The following is an 18,494-nucleotide window of genomic DNA, read 5'->3' on the forward strand; positions in this document are numbered from 1 at the left end:
GTGGGACATTTTGGTACAAACGTCAGATTTTGCAGTGCAAAAGATATCCACTGCCAGTACAAAGGACATAACTTCACTTTTTGGCCTACATAAAAGCTTATTCTTGTACCGTTTTAGTTGCTTATTCTGTTCCTTATCACATTTAGGTGTTTCAGATACAGATTAACTGTTTTATGCAACTATTGCATAAAATATAGGAAATATGTTTGTCCTAAAATCTCGGGACATTTGCCATTTTTTCGATTACTTTGCAGGACACAACTGCCCAAAGACGGACTGTCCCTCGCAATGTGGGACAGGTGGTAACCCTAAGAAAGAGAAGTTATGTGGTAACCGTATCCCTATGAGAACAGTGTGATACCCAAAAAGAAAGCGTGTGCATTCGGAAAGACGGCAACTCCATCATAAAAGCGTTAAAATGTATTCCACAACTTCTGGCATTTCCCAGCCCTAGAGGGTGTGACCGAGACTTTATATTTACAATTTTTCTTCTGACATTACAATTTCTTTCACATGGTAAACTCGGGTCTTATACCCACCCACTTTGTTGATTCCCCGCCCAACTCTATCGCTGCAAATTCGGATTTGCCAGACCACTTTTAGCCCCACCTGCGAGACGTCAGAAGGAGCGGCTTTCAGTATTAGTTGTGCAGTCTGCACGTGCGCGAGCCGGTTTCTGAATAATACCGTAGAGATAGTTCAGTTAGTTTTATCGATTTTTGACGCGATCTGTTTCGTTATTATGTCGCACAACAACTACTTCAAGCTGGTACATCCAGGCTGGGTGGCCCTGATCACATTGTCCATGGGATATTTCACGGTGAGTGCTGAGGGCAGAATACTGGGATGATTATCCGCCAAGGGTGATGGACATAAATTGCTTATTCTGTCAGTCCACAAGAGTCATTTACCCGTTTCTGTCTCACACAGTGTTGTTTTGTCTTTCGAAAATTACATCGGTTGACGTTGCCAATACAAGCTAGACATCACATCTGTGTGTGTATTAATGGAAAACGTATGATAGTGCAAATTATGGTGGTTGTCACTGTCAATTTACTAACTGGAGTGTAGTTTTAGTTAAAGTGAATTTATTTTTTATTCTGATATCTCGTAAGTATTTAGAGAATTTCTGATGCTGTTTTCACATTCTGCGTCTCGACAACTGATATCATGAATATTATATTTAGTCTTTCATTTGTGTGCGCGCGCTTGAACAGTGTGTATTTCGTGTGAGAACAGGGCGATGCCTGACCAGATTGTGTAAATATGTGCGTGCATGTGAGAGAGAAAGGGAGAGACTAGTAATAGTGTGAATGCGTGATTATTGTGTGTGTGTGTGTGTACGCGCGCGCTTGAAAAGAGTGTATTGCGTGTGAGAACAGGGTGATACTGAACAAATTGTGTGTGTGTGAGGGAGAGTGTGAATGCGTGTCCACGATTAGTGTGTGTCGTGCATGTTATCGCGCACATGCCTCCCTGTGTGTGTGAAGAAAGGGACTCCTGAGTATCAGGTGTGCGTGTGTGAGAGACAGAGAAACACAGTGAACCTAGGGTTACCACCTGTCCCACTTTGCGAGGGATAGTCCCTCTTTGGGCACTTGTGTCTTGACAAAAAATTGTAAAAATGGCAAATGTCCTGAGCTTTTAGGACAAAATTATTTCCTATATTTTATGTAATAGTTGCATAAAACAGTTATTCTTTATCTGAAATACCTAAATGTTATAAGAAACAGAGTAAGCAACTAAAATGCTACAAGAATAAGCTTTTATTTAGGCAAGAAATTTAAGTTCTAACTTTTGTACTGACCATGGGTATGTGTCGGCCTGTGAAATCTGATGTTTGTACCAAAAATGTCCTACTTTGCCCATTTGAAAAGGTGGCAACCCTAAGTGAACCCGAATTATAAGTATTGTGTGTGAGAACAGGGTAATGTGTGTGTGGTATGCAAAGTGATAAAATAGTATGAGCAGACAGTGATTCCTGAACAGTATTTTTTGTTTGTGCTCCTTTGTGAACAGAGTAGAACTTGAACGTTCTACAAAAGAAAATAACATCTTAGTAGTGTGTGTGCCTGTCCGTGTGTGTACAACACATGTGGGAGTGCAGGGTATATGTATGTGTGCAAGCATGTTGGTAGAGTGATGCCTCAGTATTGTGTTTACCTGAATAGAATGACATCTGATTACTGTATGATTCTGCATGCATAGTAACACCCAGGTAGTTGTGTGGGCCTCCATCTTGTGTATCCCAAGGCTGGCACCTCCATTTCCAAATCATCCTTCTGCCAGAATCTTTTCTTTGCCCTATGCCACCTATGTTCAGGTAGAAAATCAGACACAGGACGAGTCATCTTATTAGGAATGGTCATGAGTGAGTGACTGAGGTTGTCATGTATATCAAGCCATATAGTGTATAGCTTACTGCTTCATTTTAGTGCACAAGGAACTCAACTGTGTGAGCCAGGAAAAAGAGTGCTTGTACTTAAGCTGGGCATTGCTAGTGGTTGGAAATAAACCCTTGTTTGGTATAGCCAGACATTGCTCCACGCATACTGGCCCCCTTGTTGCAGGATGCCCCCTGTTGCAGAAGGAAGTAGTAGTCCCCAAAACAACACAAAAATTGATTGGCCAAAGACGTGCCATAAAGACGATAGAGTGGACTATTGAGGATAAGAAAGAAATTATGTATTGATACTGTTGTAAAAAGCCCATAATTTCCAGACACAAGATTTACAAAACAATTAAGAGAGAAATTAGAGGAAAGAAAAATACTCCGCAAGAAAAACTGTCAGAAGCTTCAAATACAAATTTGCATTCATTAATACAACAGATTTTTGAAAAACAATATATAGATCAAGAAACTTTGATCTGTTTGGAAAAAGAAGCATCTGAGGAAGTGCGAAAATATAAACAACAAAACCTAGAGATATTTGAAAAATATAAAAAAGAAATATGGACATGGGAAAGAAAGAGAGATTTGATATGGTGCAATATTTATGCAAAGGAGAATGCTAAGTTAACTAATATAGAGAAGGCAGTCTCAAGATATTCAAAGAGAAATACAGGCAAAAGCATCCAGATATGGAAAATTTCACAATAAAAAGATTAATAGCACAAAGATGTAAAGTGGAAAAGAAGATTAGTAAAGCAGAAGTTAAAGAAATAGAAGTTGAAGTTATGGAGTGCCTGAGAAGTGAAGGATTTAATGTAGAAAGTCTAACACAGACTACATCACAGCATGATGGAGTGAGTTCCCAGAATAAGGAAAGGCAAGAAGATCAGGAGACGTGAAGAAGAAATATGGACAGGGGAAAGGGAAAGAGACTTAATATGGTGTAATATTTATGCAAAGGAGAAAGCAAAACTAACCAATATAAAAAGAGCAGCACCAAAGATATTTGAAGAAAAATACAGGCAAAGAAATCAGGATATGGAAAACTTTACAATGCAAAAAAATAAGGAGATTAAGGGGAAAAGCAGAAAAAGAGATTAGTAATGGAGAAGTCAAAGAAATAGAAATTAAGGTTATGGAGCAGCTGCAAAGAGAAGGATTTAGTGTAGAAAATCGAATGCAGAAAGCACCACAACAGGATATAGCAATGGATATCCAAATTAAGGGGAAACCAGTGGAACAGGAAGCAATTGGTCAGGTGCCATATCAAGATGTTTTGGAGCTTTCCACAGGAAACCAGTATACATGTTTATTTGAAGCTAGACAGCAAAGGAAGGAACAGGAAACTGTGGAAACTCTGATACAGTCAATGTTGAGGAGTGATAGGCCAGTGAGTTCCCATATGATAGAGCAATGGATGGCGCAGGATGAAGTTGAAGAGAATGTGCCACAGGAAGATGCTATAGAATCTTCTATAGAATGCCCGCAGGAAACGGAAAATAAGGGAAGTTCCCTCAGTTTAGAAGAAAATGAGTTAAGAGAAGAGTTGCTTGATTTAATAGACATAGATATATCAAGATCAATGAAAGAAATAGACTGCAGAAGGTTAATAAAACCCCAAAAGTCAGAAGTTTGATAAAACAAACACAGTAATTAGGACTGTTCATAGAGATCCATACAATATAACAGAAATAAACAATATATTACTGTGCTGCTAAATTAATAACTAATAAAGTTCTACCACAGGAACACAGGGTGGCGAGGGAAAGGAAGGGGCAAAAGTGAATACCATCATGGAAATATCAAATAGAGAAAATTATAAAACGGCTAAGACAAGAAGTGTCACTGTTAGAAGATTATAGAAGAGGAAACAGATCAACAAAAATACTAAGAAAGATAGATGTGATAAAAGCAATGCGCGGTATTAGAACTGACCAGGATCTATTGTGTACTACTGTAAATAACAAACTAAAAATTTCAGCACAGGCAGAAATACTTGGAAGATACAAAGATAAATATAAAGGAAAAGTACAAAATAAGCAATTTATTGATGATTCAAAAAAATTTGTAGAGAATTGGGAAATAAGGTAAAAGAAATCGAAAGACCGCCAAAAAAAAATAAGAAATAGATACATTATGGAGAAGTATCTATGAAGATCCTGTAGAACATAATAAAGATGCTAAATGGATAGAAGAAGTAAAAGAAAGAATAAGAAGTTTAAAGGTACAGGATATGAAATTGGATGAAATAACAGCCAGAGAGATTGAAACAAAGTTAAGAAAAGCCTCTAACTGGAAAACCCCAGGCCTAGATGCAGTACCTAACTTTTGACTTAAAGTATTAACTTCTTTACACGAGGATTTAGCCATGAGTAAGAACTATTTATATGCACACCCCAAACAGACACTGTACTGGTTAACAACAGGAAAAACAGTGCTCTTACTTAAGAGTGAACCTGCAAGCTACCCTAAAAATTATAGACCAATAACTTGTCTTCCAACGGCGTATAAACTATACATGGGAATTGATGCAGACAGAGTTTATAGTCATTTAGAAGAAAACTCAATTATGGCAGTAGAACAAAAGGGCAATAACAGAAAGTCATATGGAACAAAGGATCATTTGTTGTTAAACAAAGTTATAGTGGAGAAATGTAAGAAGGGGCAGAATTTAAGTATGACATGGATTGACTACAAAAAAGCATTTGATAGTATCCCACATTCATGGATAAAAGAGTGCTTAAAAATGTATAAGATACACCCTACATCAATCGACTACATTACAGTAACCATGAAACATTAGCAGACCAGTTTGCAATTAAGCCACGATAAAGGACAGATTATTATACCAGGGATAAAAATTCAAAGGGGGATATTCCAGGGTGACTTGCCATTAACCCATTAAGCTGTTTACTTAACAGTTTAGGCCATGGCTACAATTTGGCTCATTGAAAACAACAAAGTCTAATGATTTCTCATCTTCTCTTTGTCAATGATTTAAAACTGTATAGCTCATCAGATGAGGAACTGAAAGCACGGCTGCAGGTTGTCAAAACTTTTTCAGATGATATTGGAATGTCATTTGGTCTTGATAAATGTGCAAAAGCAACCTTTAAAGCAGGAAAACTGCAGCACTAGGAAAACGTCAGTTTGGGACAAGAATGTGATATAAAAGAACTTGAGCAAGAGGGAGTGTGTAAATATTTGGGAATTGATGAAGGATCAGCAATAAAACATGAACAATTGCGAATAAAACTCAGTAAGAAGTACTTTAGAAGACCTAAATTAATCCTGAGAACAGCTAGATTTCTAGGAACAAGATCCAAGCTATAAATCAATTTGCTCTTCCTGTCCTAACTTATAGTTTTGGAGTGATTGACTGACCCCAAAAAAGTGTTGGATAGAGTGGATATTAAAACAAAACACATTTATATTTAGTGTAGTCTTTCTGGGTGACTAGAAAGCACACAAAATGTAGTAGGGATTTTGTTGAATATATACTGTGTACACTTAGTGTAGGCTTTATTGAATTACATATTCTTACATTACTGCTAATGCCATTTAAGCACTTGATTGCATCTAGTCACTGTTTTCCTATTAACACATCAAGCAGAATGAACACCTGCCATATAGATAGACTGTTCCATGATCCCTTTTGACTCTTTCTGTAAATAGCTTTGCTAAAAACAAAATGACACTCAAATACTGCTTCATTTTTTGTTATTGTTGAAGAGTTAATGATTGTGCATAAACGCTGATAGTAAAACGTTGTTGTTAGTACTTTTGATTACACTCTGCATTTTGTTACTTTTAATGTTGTCTACCTTTGGCCTAATGGGATGGGTTTGATATGGTATGTGTTGACAATGTGGATTTTTGGCATGTGTAAAAAATATTATATTGTTATTATTATATTATATATATTTTTATATATGTTTATTTTATATTTTTATATTTTATTTTTTATATTATATTTATATTTTATATTTATGACAGAAAGTAATTCCATAGAATTGCGAGTGTAGCCCCCCCAGTGCTTGAGGGAATAAAACTAAAGTAAATAAACACTTGCTATTAAGAGCCTATGCCTGAGAGATGGGTGTCTTTGTTCACTTTCTCTGCCGGTAGGGGGCTGGTATGCATGCTTTAGCCCTGATTAGTGAACACTAAGACCATTGTCTGGCTACTCAGATAGTAAGCCATCTGGTGAGGAAAAAATGGAAGTTAAACATGAAAGGGGTGGCTGAATTTAAACACCAATCAGTAGATTCCAGTCCTTGTACCACTAGTTGGAAGTCAAAAAATGGTTATAATTAAACAGTATTCATATGGATACAAGTAAAATAAAAACTAAAAACACTTAAAAGGGTTTATTCAGAATGTAGGTGTCCGGCTCGTATTAATCCTATCCTGAAGGGTTGTTCGGTTTGTTTGCGTTCTTTTGAGTTCCTCCATTTAGTTGAAAGTTATGGAGAAAAAATAGCTCAAATCCATTTTTTCCTCATCAGGTGGCTTACTATCTGAGAAGCCAGACAATGGTCTTAGTGTTCACTTATCAGGGTTAAAACACACAAACCAGCCACCCACCAGCAGAGAAAGCAAAGAAAAGCTATCTCTCAGGCATAGGCTCCTAACAGTGAGTGTTTATTTACATACATTTTTATTTTATGGAAAAATGCCTCTGCTCCCTAATTTTTGATACACTGTGTATGTGTATGTATACGTCTTCTATATTTTGGCATAGTGATGGTTAATGAGCACTGTCCTTAAGGGGGCTAATTCAGAAATAAGCAGGCATGCATGGTAGAATTGTGTAGTAATGAGAGGTGGCTTTAAATAGGACTGTTTAAATCCCATTAACCTGCTGCTCGGCAGATGCACAGCCCTTGAGAACGAAGAGGGTACTGGGAGGACTGTGGAAGGAGACTTTTAGGTATACCAGCGGAAGACTACCTGATGGGTAATCATATGAGGGAAAGGAGCTTTTACCCTATAGAAGAGAAGACACTTGGATGCATTCCTGCCTGTGTGGATGTGCAACGAGAACGTACTTCATTTTATTCTTGTCTCTGATGAATTGCAATGCAGAAGTAGTTTTAGTATTCTCTGTCCTGTATATTTTATCTGTAAGTGTAAAAAGAATGTACTTCAGTTTTTGTGTTATCCTTTATTACTCTGTTTGGCTAGGCTGGATTGTGCTGCATTTCCTTTCTACATACTGCTTGATTGACAATTTCTAACCTGACTTGACCTTACTACCAACCCCAGTGATGTCAAGAAAGTACTTTTGATTTAATCCAGTTCCAGATGTGTGCTTTTAAAGTGCATTTGCTGTTAATCTAGATGTCAGTAATGTTTATTGCACCAGACTTTTGTTTATTTGGGACACAGTTTGGCTTTTTTTTCTGTAGAGAGAATACAGCATTTACTGGTGTTCTGGGAATTATGTTTGTGCTTGGTTTAATTTACAACTGTTTTTTCTGATTATTTGTGACTTAAGCATGACTTTTTAAGTGTGCTGCATGGCAGGACCTGCTGCTCTGTTTTGCTGGATTGCTTTGTGGCTGCACTTCCTTGCTACACACTACTACTAGATTGAGAATTTCTACAACCTTTTTCTTAATTATTAATGTAATCTTATCTGTGTGTTTTTTAAGTGCATTTACTGATAATCTGTTAATACTGCTTATCTTGCAGAGTTTTGCTCACTCGAGTCACTTTTTTATATTGAGAGGAGGAATTTTGCTGTTGTTTTGAGCATTCTGCTTGCTCCAGGCTTAATTTATCTAGTCACAGCCAGTGACCTTTAAGTGTAGTTTTTAAATTGTGTTGCATAATAATACTTGTTTTTTTATTTGGCTGGGATGCTTTACGATGCATTTCCTTAATACACATTGTTGCTAGATCGACCAGTTCTAACCGGATTGACCTTGTTGCACAATGTATTGCATTGCATAGATGCATTTGGTTTGATTTAAGGTGTTTATAAATATTATTTAACATAACTTACACTCATCTAGGTCCCTCAGATAGTTTGTACAGTTGGTAAAGGTTGTTTCCAGTAGTACAGCTTGTTTCTAAGCTGCACTGAATTACGTACTGCTGAGGATGTTTGTTTATAAGTACTCATTGTGGACCCAGCTTGGCTAGACTACCTTGCACACTGCTGCTGTTTGTTTATAACAGTGGTGCACAGCTTTTTTGTGGGGAGGGCCACTACACAAATTCTTAATGCAACTGCGGACCACCTCAAAGCATAGCAAGTCGTTATGAGTTAACAGTAGGTACAGGTGACTGGCATTTTTACTTAAGACAGCAGTCATGAAATTCCCTGTTTTCTACATCAACTTTGCATTTAAATTTATTCTGGCTTGCAGCCATGACTTATTATAAATTCTTGCAGAAAGTTGTTTACAGACTACAAGTTATAAACAACAAAGAATAGTTACTTCCGCAGCTAAAATTAGAGGTGTGAGCAACTGCAGTCAATTAGGTAAGTAACTACGTGCTAGAAAGTTTGCATGCCTGGAGTAAGGCATAGCATTTTTTCACTTTTTTAAAAAGAAATTTGGTTACTCTCTGGTGGCCGGAGGGTGTTGCATTGAGGGCCAGATTTGGCCACGGAGCCAGATGTTGTGCACCGCTGGTTTATAATAATTTTTTTTGCCCAAAAGTCAGTTGCTCAGATTGGCTTAGTTCTTGCTGTTTTACTGAATGGTTTGTCTCTGTGACCTTTTTACCCTTTGATTTTGCAAGCACCTTAATAGTTATTGACGTCAAGTTTGATTTTGAAACTTTGTGTGACTAAAGTACAGTACAACACTTAAGTTCACAGACAGTGTGGTTTAGCTGTATTGGCCTGAATATACTCATAAAGACTTAAAAAGTAAGAAGTCATGGGTATTCAGAAGCCACATAGTCGAAACACTGTATGTCATTAAGGGGCTATTTGCATATATCTCGTGGGTCTCCATTACAGGAAGATTAGGGTATTACACCATGAAAACTCTACATGGATGAGTTTTTCTTGCAGTGTTCACTAAATGATTTGTCTGTGTGACCGTTTTACGCTTTGGATTAGTTTATCTTTTTAGCCATCTATATATCTTGCTGGTATATGTTAATGCATGCAATTATTAGTATTAGCAAGAGGTTCTCCAGTTTAACTCTCAGCTGGATCACCTTCTGTGTGGAGCCTGCATGTCCTCCCTGCGGTTGAGTGAGTTACAGAGTTTTAAAGACATGCAGGTAGGCCTGTTTGTGTGTGTGTGTGTGTGTGTGTGTGTGTGTGTGTGTGTGTGTGTGTGTGTGTGTGTGTGTGTGCCTTCTGTGAAGGTTGGGTGCTGGGCTGGCAACTCGACACCATGAAGACTCCATTGCCAGTCAATCTGCGGACCGGTGATCCGCTGTGGCAACCCCTAACCAGGAAAAGCCGAAATTCATTGCTATACAGCTCATTGGAAATAGCCTTAATACATTTATTTGTGTATTGCAGATGGTGTTTTAGTCTGTTTCTGCAAGTACATCATTTATTGCAGTATAGTTTCCAATTTATTTACAACTAAATTTGCTTTTACTGTAAGGTAAGGATGATGATGCAATGATTTGTGTTAATTACAGAATGATAGCAGAACAGCACTTGTATATATGGTGAAGAGTGACAGGTGAATATATTCTTGTAGTTTCTCCCTGGGACCTTGTCAAATGGCTTCCCTTCATGTGTCCTGTTGGCTGATTTATTCCATCAGGGGTGAAGACTAGCCATCCCTGAAGTGGGTCCTTGTCCTTCAGTTCATTCATTCCCATTCAGGAGCCTCATCAGTCCATTTGATCCTCTGGAAGTGAGAGTTGGGCATTAAGGAGGGGACCAGTAAACCCACCCCTTAAATACTGGCTGATTCCTAGTGGCTGCATGGGTGAGGAATGATGCATGTGCTCACACACATCATTCCCAACTCAGCAATGTAAGTAAGGGGCTGTTGGCAAGGGAAGAATATTATGCTGGTATATATATTCCACAAAAAATGCAGTTATGGAGCATAAGAACATTTTGGGAGAAATAATCCACTTTCAGCACGGAATATTACTTATAGTTAGGGACTAGAACTTGGTTTGCAACAATTGAAATGTATCGGGGACCTAGACATGAAAATATAACAAAAATATGGTAGATTTCTGTTTGGTATAGAAGATATGACTTCAGTAGTGTCACTCATCCCCTAATCCATGGAAGACAAGCAGATGGGGTACTTCATTTAAGAAGCATTATTACATGAAAGCACATCCAGATGGACAACTGCATCATTAAATGTAAACAAACTGATTAACAGATAGGGCTCACACACATGCATTTTTACATCTCAACAGCTTACTAGAAAATGGCACTCTGTCCCTGCACATGCTCAGAATTAATACACTTAGTACATGCCCACATGAGGTTTCTTAAAGAGATATATACACTGATCTACATCCTCCCTGTTAAAGAAAAGATTGCCCTTTAACAAAATAAGATAACAGTTAGGCATGCATCAATATAGACAATCAGAAAAATAAACACAATGCTTAGATTGTTCATATTGTTTATGTCCCAGTCACTGTATATCTGGAACATGGTCTCGACACTCGACCAGATCTTGTGACATAACTATCAGGACTGGACTTCACAACAGGGACAGGTTTTGGTGAACAGCTTGTCGCAGGATTCATCACAGGAACAGAAATAGCTTATGGAACTTCCTCAGCAACTGGAGCACCGGACAACTCCCTCTGAGATAAGGAGTCTTTCTCACAGGCTATATGCTGTGGTACAAGTTCGGACACTGGTATCAAATGCTTCCGATTCTGCCTGAATTCCACTCCTTGTGATTCCATAATGTACGACCTCGGCTTTGGACAGATGTTCTTCATAACTCTAATCCGATCATTACCTTTGTGTGTTTGCATCCATACCACATCTCCATATCGTCATGGATGAGTGGTTTGCTGGTTTTATAGTAATAGGACTTCTGGGTTATACACTTCTTCAACAGATTGGCTTTCAATAACTTGCTGTTCTTGAAACATGGAACCACCAATTACCCATCAGTAGTCAATGTGGTTCTAGTTTGTCTCGACAGAAGTCTCTGAGCAGGTGAACCAAGATGTTTATCACAAGGAATGTTTCTGAGATTCAAGAGATTCAGGAAAACATCACTACTGTCTCTGTGACAAACCAAAATGCTGCTAGCCCAGCTAGCTGGAATTTTGTAAATAAATATGTCACTTGAAAATATTAATATGATTTATATAGAAATGTGACACTGCCAGCCGAGCTATCTGGAATTTTGTAAATAATTCTATGTCATCTGTGAATATTAATTTGATTTGTATGCTTGTCTTACAAATGTAAGAAAACTGTATGTTATGTGGATATTAAACTACAGGTGCAAAAGTGTGTTGAACTGTATATTATGTACTGAGCTTCAGGAATGTAACCACAGTGTACCCTACTGGAAAAGAACAGAAATGTATATTGAAACATACAGAGTTAACTTGCAAACCTTCAAGAAAATAAGTTGAAATTGTTTACGACTGTGCTGTAAAAATTAGTTAATACAGAGAGAAAGGATGTCTAGAGCTAGATTTTTTTTATTGTCTTGAAAAAGAAATATTTGCTAGGTTTAAAATGTAAAAGTGTTCAACAGTTTTACGACTTCCAGTTCTAGGGAAACTTCTGAGAGATAAGTATTTTTCACAGAGAAATGTTAAATTCTGTTGGTATCTGTTTAGCCTGGGAACTGGAGGCAGGTGACAAATAGTGACATGATCCAGCTGACCTAGCAGTGATGTTTTAAAATAAATTTGGGAACTCTCTCCGAGATTTTGCATTTTGTATTTGTCTTTGGACCTGGAAACATCCTCTCATCAGCACTTGTCTTGCAAATAGTAAGTAACTAGATTACAGTTATTTCTTTTAGAGATAGATAGGAATGTAGTAAGATTAGTTTAGATGTTTTCTGTATTTATTTGAGGCTGTCCTGCAATGTTATTTTAAAATACTGCTGTGATTCTGAACTCTGTAGTTGCTGTACTGAGTTGCTGAATATTGTTTTGTTCTTTTTTTATTTATTATTAAATATTTTTAAACATTTTAATTGTGGCTGGTTTCTTTAGAGATATTTAAGCTCTTAGAGTACTTGCATATGTATTTGGTGACACTGTACATGCCACTCTTAAACAGCCTTGTAAGACTTGGTCACACTTACTATTTGGATAATAGTAACATTACCCAGTAGAATTGGTCACCCTTTGTAAGGGCCTTGTAGTAGCTGATAAAGAGCTGGCTGGTGGCAGTGATAACTACATTTTAGTCTGGGCAGAAGGGGACATAGCTAGTAAACCTGTGCCAGCCTTTCCCAGGAGTGTGTGTGTGTTTGTATATAAATCAGATCTCAAAGTGTGTGTGTCAGCTACTTGGGCAGGGACACGAAGTACTAGTTGGACAGAGACGGTGCTGGAGGTTTTGGCTTGATCGCTTGGCTGAGGTCTTGACCCTGTAGCTGTGCCAGTGGGGAGTCTTATTGGGGGATCTGGAGAAAGGGGGAAAACCAGCCCCAGACTGACTGTGAGCTCTGTGTGCTCTTAAGGGAAATTGTATTTTACTGTGTGTGTAGTTGTCATCCTCCCATTGTGCACGTCCCTCACTGGTGCTAGTGGTGAGGATTGATGCTCCTTGATTACTGGGCCAGTGCAGGGGCATCACAGTCTCGTTTCAACTTCTTAGTTAACTGCTTTGCACTTTGCACTGCAAGTTCTGGTAAACCACTTGACTTAGGATACTCCAGGCTACTCGTGACATGAGTACAGTCCCTCTCTTCAGCAAATCTTTTGAACTGTTGGCTTGTATACTGCATGCCATTATCAGAAATAACTTTGTGTGGAGACCCATGAACTGCAACGTGACGCTTCAACTTAGCAATGACAGTAGTAGATGCTAGATTGGGAAGTAGGTCAATCTCGAACCAATTGGAATAAGAGTGTACTAACACCAAATAATATTGACCATTCCACTCGAAAATGTCAGTGGCTACTTTTGAGCAAGGTAGTTCAGGAATCTGGTTCAGCTGAAGTGGTTCTTTCTGTTGATGTGGCTTTGTACTGTTACACACAGAACAAGATGAAAGTATTCTGTCAAAATCTTGTGACATAGAAGGCCAGAATACTAGTCCTTTCACATTTCTTTTGGTAGAGTCTGCTCCTGGTTGACCTCATTGTAAGATAGTAATGTACCCTTGTTGCAAGGACTTTTGAACATTAACTTTAGGACCTTTCATGATGATTACCATTGTCAGACAAAATCTCATCTCTGTATGGAAAATAAGGTTGTACTTCTTGAGGTAAACTAGATTGCTTTGATGGCCATCCTTTTGTGAGAAAGTGGTTGAGCTTCTGTAATACTCTATCTTTGACTGTATGATCTCTGAGCTCATCAAGACATTTGGAAGAAAAATTTCTCACCTCTATGACTTCAAAACCAAATTGCTTGTTCTCATGGTGTTCAGTGGTATTTCTGGGTGATCTGGATAATGTATCAGCAAAATAAAGAAGTTTGCCTTTCTTGTAGACAAGATTGACATTGTACTTTTGCAGTCTCAGCATCATGCGTTGCAATCTGGCTGGAGCTGTATGCATAGGCTTTCTCAAAATAGTGACTAGAGGCTGGTTATCTGTTTTGATCTGAATAGGTCTACCATACACATAATCATGGAACTTGAAATATGTAAACACAAGTGCCAAAAGCTCTTTCTCTATCTGAGCATACTGCATTTCAGCTTGGGTGAGAGTTCTAGATGCATAAGCAGCAGGTTGACCCTCTTGTAGAATGACTGAACCAAGGCCAAATTTTGAAGCATCACATGAAAGAGTAACTGGCTTATAGATGTCACAGTATCTGAGAGTAGGTATACTGGCAATTCTCTGTTTCAGGACATCAAATGCTCTTTGATGTTGTTCTAACCAAGACCAAGATACATCTTTGCGTGTTAGCTCTCTGAGTGGTGCGGATATTTGACTCAATTCTGGAATGAGCTTTCCTAGGTAGTTAACCATGCCAAGAAAACATTGCAGGGCTTGAACATTGTCTGGAGCTGGCATCTCGAGAATGTCTGTTTGCTTAGAAGGGTCTGATCGTAAGCCTGAACTGCTGAAATAAATGACCAGCATAAGTGACTTCTCGTATCCTGAATTTGCAGTTCTGTGGATTGAGCTTAAGATTCACTTGATGTGCCCTTTTCAGAACTTTTCTGAGATTTCTGTCATGCTCTGCTTCACCATTACCTCCCACCAGTATGTTGTCTACTATAATACACAATGATACCCAGAAAGAAATTTGCTCCATTACACGTTGAAAGACTTAATTTGCAGAATTTATCCGAAATGGCATTCTCAGAAATCTGTACCTTCCAAACAGAGTACTGAAAGTAGTGAGCAACGAAGATTTCTTGTCAAGCAGAATTTGCCAAAATGAGCTCTTTGCATCAGACAGAAAAAAACAGTGATATTTGGCATTAAGGTTGCGACTTCTTTGTGCGCATTAGATGATGAGGTCTTTTCAGTGCTTTGTTCAAATCTCGTGGGTCAGTACATATTCTGATGTAGTCTGAGCTTTTCTTATGAGATACCACCATGGAGGGTGCCCACTCAGTCGGTTCACTAACTGGACAAATTACACCTTGTTGCACCATTTTGTCTAGTTTGGCTTTGACTCTAGTCTTTATGGCTATTGGCACTTTTCTGGCTGGCCTGATAACTGGATTGACATCGGGTTCTAACCTCATGGAATACACAACTGGAAGCTTGCCTAGTTTGTCTTCGAAGAGATTAGCACAAGTAGAAAAAATAGATTGGGCTTAATTAGATTAGTGGTCTTTTAAGCTAACATGGTGAATTTCCTTTTTAAATGAAAGCAGTCCCATTTTCAAAGAGTTTCTGAGGTCTAATAATGACTGGACATGCCTCTTGACCACATAAAAATAAGTCGTAGCTTCTCCCAGCTGAGTAACATGAAAGCATTACTGAGCCTTCGGTTTGAATCTCTTCACCACCACATGCAACAAGCTTCACACACTTTGCCAAATCAAGCCTTTCACCAGCACATACTATAGCAAATGTTTCAACAGATATAACATTACACTTTGAGCCAGTGTCAGTTCTGAGCTCTATGAGTTTTCCATTTATTCAAACAGTACAGAATACTTAATTCTTGGCGCATAAATCAACTGCATTGACTGTCTTATTAAGCACTGACACACCTTCAGCATAAAAAGAATGACACTGAATCATGACTTTCTAATTAATCAACTCTTTTTTTTAATTGTTCCCTTTTAGTAAAAGAGTGCACACATTCTTTTGATTTACAAAATCTTTTGATATGATTCCATTTATTACATTTGTGGCACTGTCGACCAAAAGCTAAGTATTTCTCTCTTTTAGATTCCTTAGACTTCTACCACAGTTATGACAGTTAACAATGAATTTAAGGTGGGGCCCTTGCTTTGAGTTTGCTGACTCACTCTTATGCTTCACTGAGACTGTGCGGTTTCTGGAACTTGCTAGAAAGCTCTGAGGAGACCTGCAGCAGTCCCTGGTAAACCCCATAGCTGCCATGAGCTTGGGCCTGTTTCTTTTAACCGTGTGCTGCATACAGTCATTGTGAGGCTTAGAAGTTACTGGAAACATGCACTTCTCATTTGTAAGCATATTTGTGTGCTTTTCTGTGAGCTCATGTATCTGATAAATCTCAATGCCTTTATTCAAAGTTAAATCACTATCAGGAAGCAAAGTCTTTCTCACAGCATCATCTTTGATACCACACACAAGTCTGTCCTTTATCAACTCATCTCTTAAATCACCAAATGCGCACGTTTTAGCTTTTTTTCTCAAGTCAGTTATATATGCAGAAAAAATTTCACCTGGCTTTTGATCCCTTGTGTAAAATAAGTACCTTTCCATCGTAATGTTGGTCTGGGGGTTGCACATTTCTCTAAATTTACGTTTTAAGCACTCAGGGTCCTCCCTTTACTCAGCTTGTACAACAGTGTGACAGTTTCCCCCTCTCCAGCAAAGATAGCAGGAGCATACACAAATGAAAGTTCCCTTTCATTGGCTTCTGACACAGCTTAAGTAGAATAAATACCTCTGTACGGTTATCGTTATAAGAAAATGCAGCCTGTATGAAAATGCTGTACTCTTGCTCAAACACTCTCCAGTTCTTAGAAATATTATTATCAAACATTAGTGGACCTGGCTTTCGAAATCCTTCAGCCATGCCAACAAGTATGTACAAGCACACTGAAAATATGGCCCTTGTAATTATGTACAAACAAATTTCCTCTCTGTAGCTTGCAGTAACACACAAATGCACAATAAACTTTTCGAAAAGCTGTACTTTGCAAAATATGCTCTGAAATGGCTATTCTGTGAAATAACTTTACTGTAACACTGCACAAACATGCAAGCACTTCATACACTTCTGATAAGTCAAATAGTCTCAGTAAATACATGCAATTCGGACTTTATTTCAAAAAATTTCTGTAGTAATTTGAATATTTCTAGCAATATCAGATATTTCCACTTATTTTAATATAATTTAAAGTAGTCTGTATGCTTTGTCTTGTATTTTGAGAATAAGAAATGGATTGAGCAAGTTTTAACATTAAAAATTAGTTTCTGACCTGTTTTGTCAATCGGTCCACTCCTGTGTATACCTCTAAATGTAGCTGAATACCTCTTGAAGTCAAAGTAGAGAAACTGGAGTTCTTTCTAGCCATTAGATTTGCCGCTTCTAACATCATGTCCTTTAGAAATCCCACTTCTGACACCATGTTGCTTGTCCCATAAACCATGGAAGACAAGCAGGCCAGGCGAGGTACTTTGTTTAAGAAGCTTTATTACATGAAAACACATCAGGATGGAGAACTGCATCATTAAATATAAACACACTGATTAACAGATAGACCTTACACACATACATGCTTACATCTCAGTGGCTTACTACAAAATGACACTCTGTCCCTGCACATGCTCAGTAATCAATACACTTAGAACATGCCCACTGGGGTTTCTTAAAGAGATATGTACACTGATCTACAAGGAGTAGGAACTTGGATAGAATTTACATATTATTTCCTAAGGTACAATAACTGGGCTTGACTGGATAGAAATTATATTCCACAGGAACATGTGCATTTAATTGAAAGTTTGAACACACATCCAATAACTGTTTCAGATCATTTACCAGTAAAAACTAAGATAAAATGCTGGGTAATGAAGTAAACATGAGATATTGGTGCTTCCCTACTTACAGTAACTGTTAAAGAGAAGAATGTGAGGGATAGATAGTGGAAATTATTTGATAGTTATTAGGGAAGACGATTTTTTTTCAGAAGGAATAGCTAATGAGTGGGATAAAATGAAAATGGAGTTTAAAGTAGGATATAAATAAAAGAGAAAGATATATGATTATGAAGTAATAGAAATTACTTAGGGGGCTGAGAAGTGTTAAAGTACTGCTGAATAAGGGGAATCTCTCAGAACAAGAAGATGTTCAACTGCAGACTGTTAAAAAGAAAGTAATGGAGTATGTAGATAATATGCAAGAGTTTATAAATAGTGCCATTAAACAATTCAGCTTTGATAAAAACGTCAGAGCACTAAACTTTATAGCAGAGCAAATTAGGCTACAGAAAGTAGAATGTGTAGTCATCAAATGTAGGCAGCCTGTGACAAGAAAAATCACCAGAGGACCTATAGATGTATTAGAGATATTTTGGCAATTAATGAAAATTTGTAAAAAAAACTAAGTAATATGGAAACTAAAGAAAAGCATAAATGGAAATATTTATGGCAGACTTAATTGTGTCAAGATTAGAGGAAGATAGGGCTCAACAACTAATAAAGATAAGGAGGAGATGAGATAAAACAGTGATGTATAATCAGTCTGCAGGGAAGTCTCTGGGAACAGATGGCATTCCTGTGAAAGTTAGGAGGGAAGAAATTGATAAATAATCAAAATGCAGAGACAAGTAAACACTCACAACAAGCTCCGTGCACACACAAAATAATA

General features: G+C 37.8%; 1 protein-coding gene across 1 annotated transcript in view; it reads left to right on the plus strand.

Annotated features, from left to right (window-relative positions):
* Positions 1 to 644: 644 nt before the first annotated feature.
* The window catches only part of TMEM254 (transmembrane protein 254), a 712,540-nt gene continuing 694,690 nt past the window's right edge, over positions 645 to 18,494 (plus strand). The window contains exon 1 of the mRNA XM_044056284.1: positions 645 to 820. Within this exon, the coding sequence (XP_043912219.1) occupies positions 743 to 820 (78 nt within the window). The 5' untranslated portion in view covers positions 645 to 742. The remainder of the gene's footprint in view (positions 821 to 18,494) is intronic.

Source organism: Protopterus annectens, chromosome 14.part0, assembly GCF_019279795.1.
Source record: "Protopterus annectens isolate FY-2018-M chromosome 14.part0, PAN1.0, whole genome shotgun sequence".
NCBI classification, from domain to species: Eukaryota; Metazoa; Chordata; order Ceratodontiformes; family Protopteridae; genus Protopterus; species Protopterus annectens.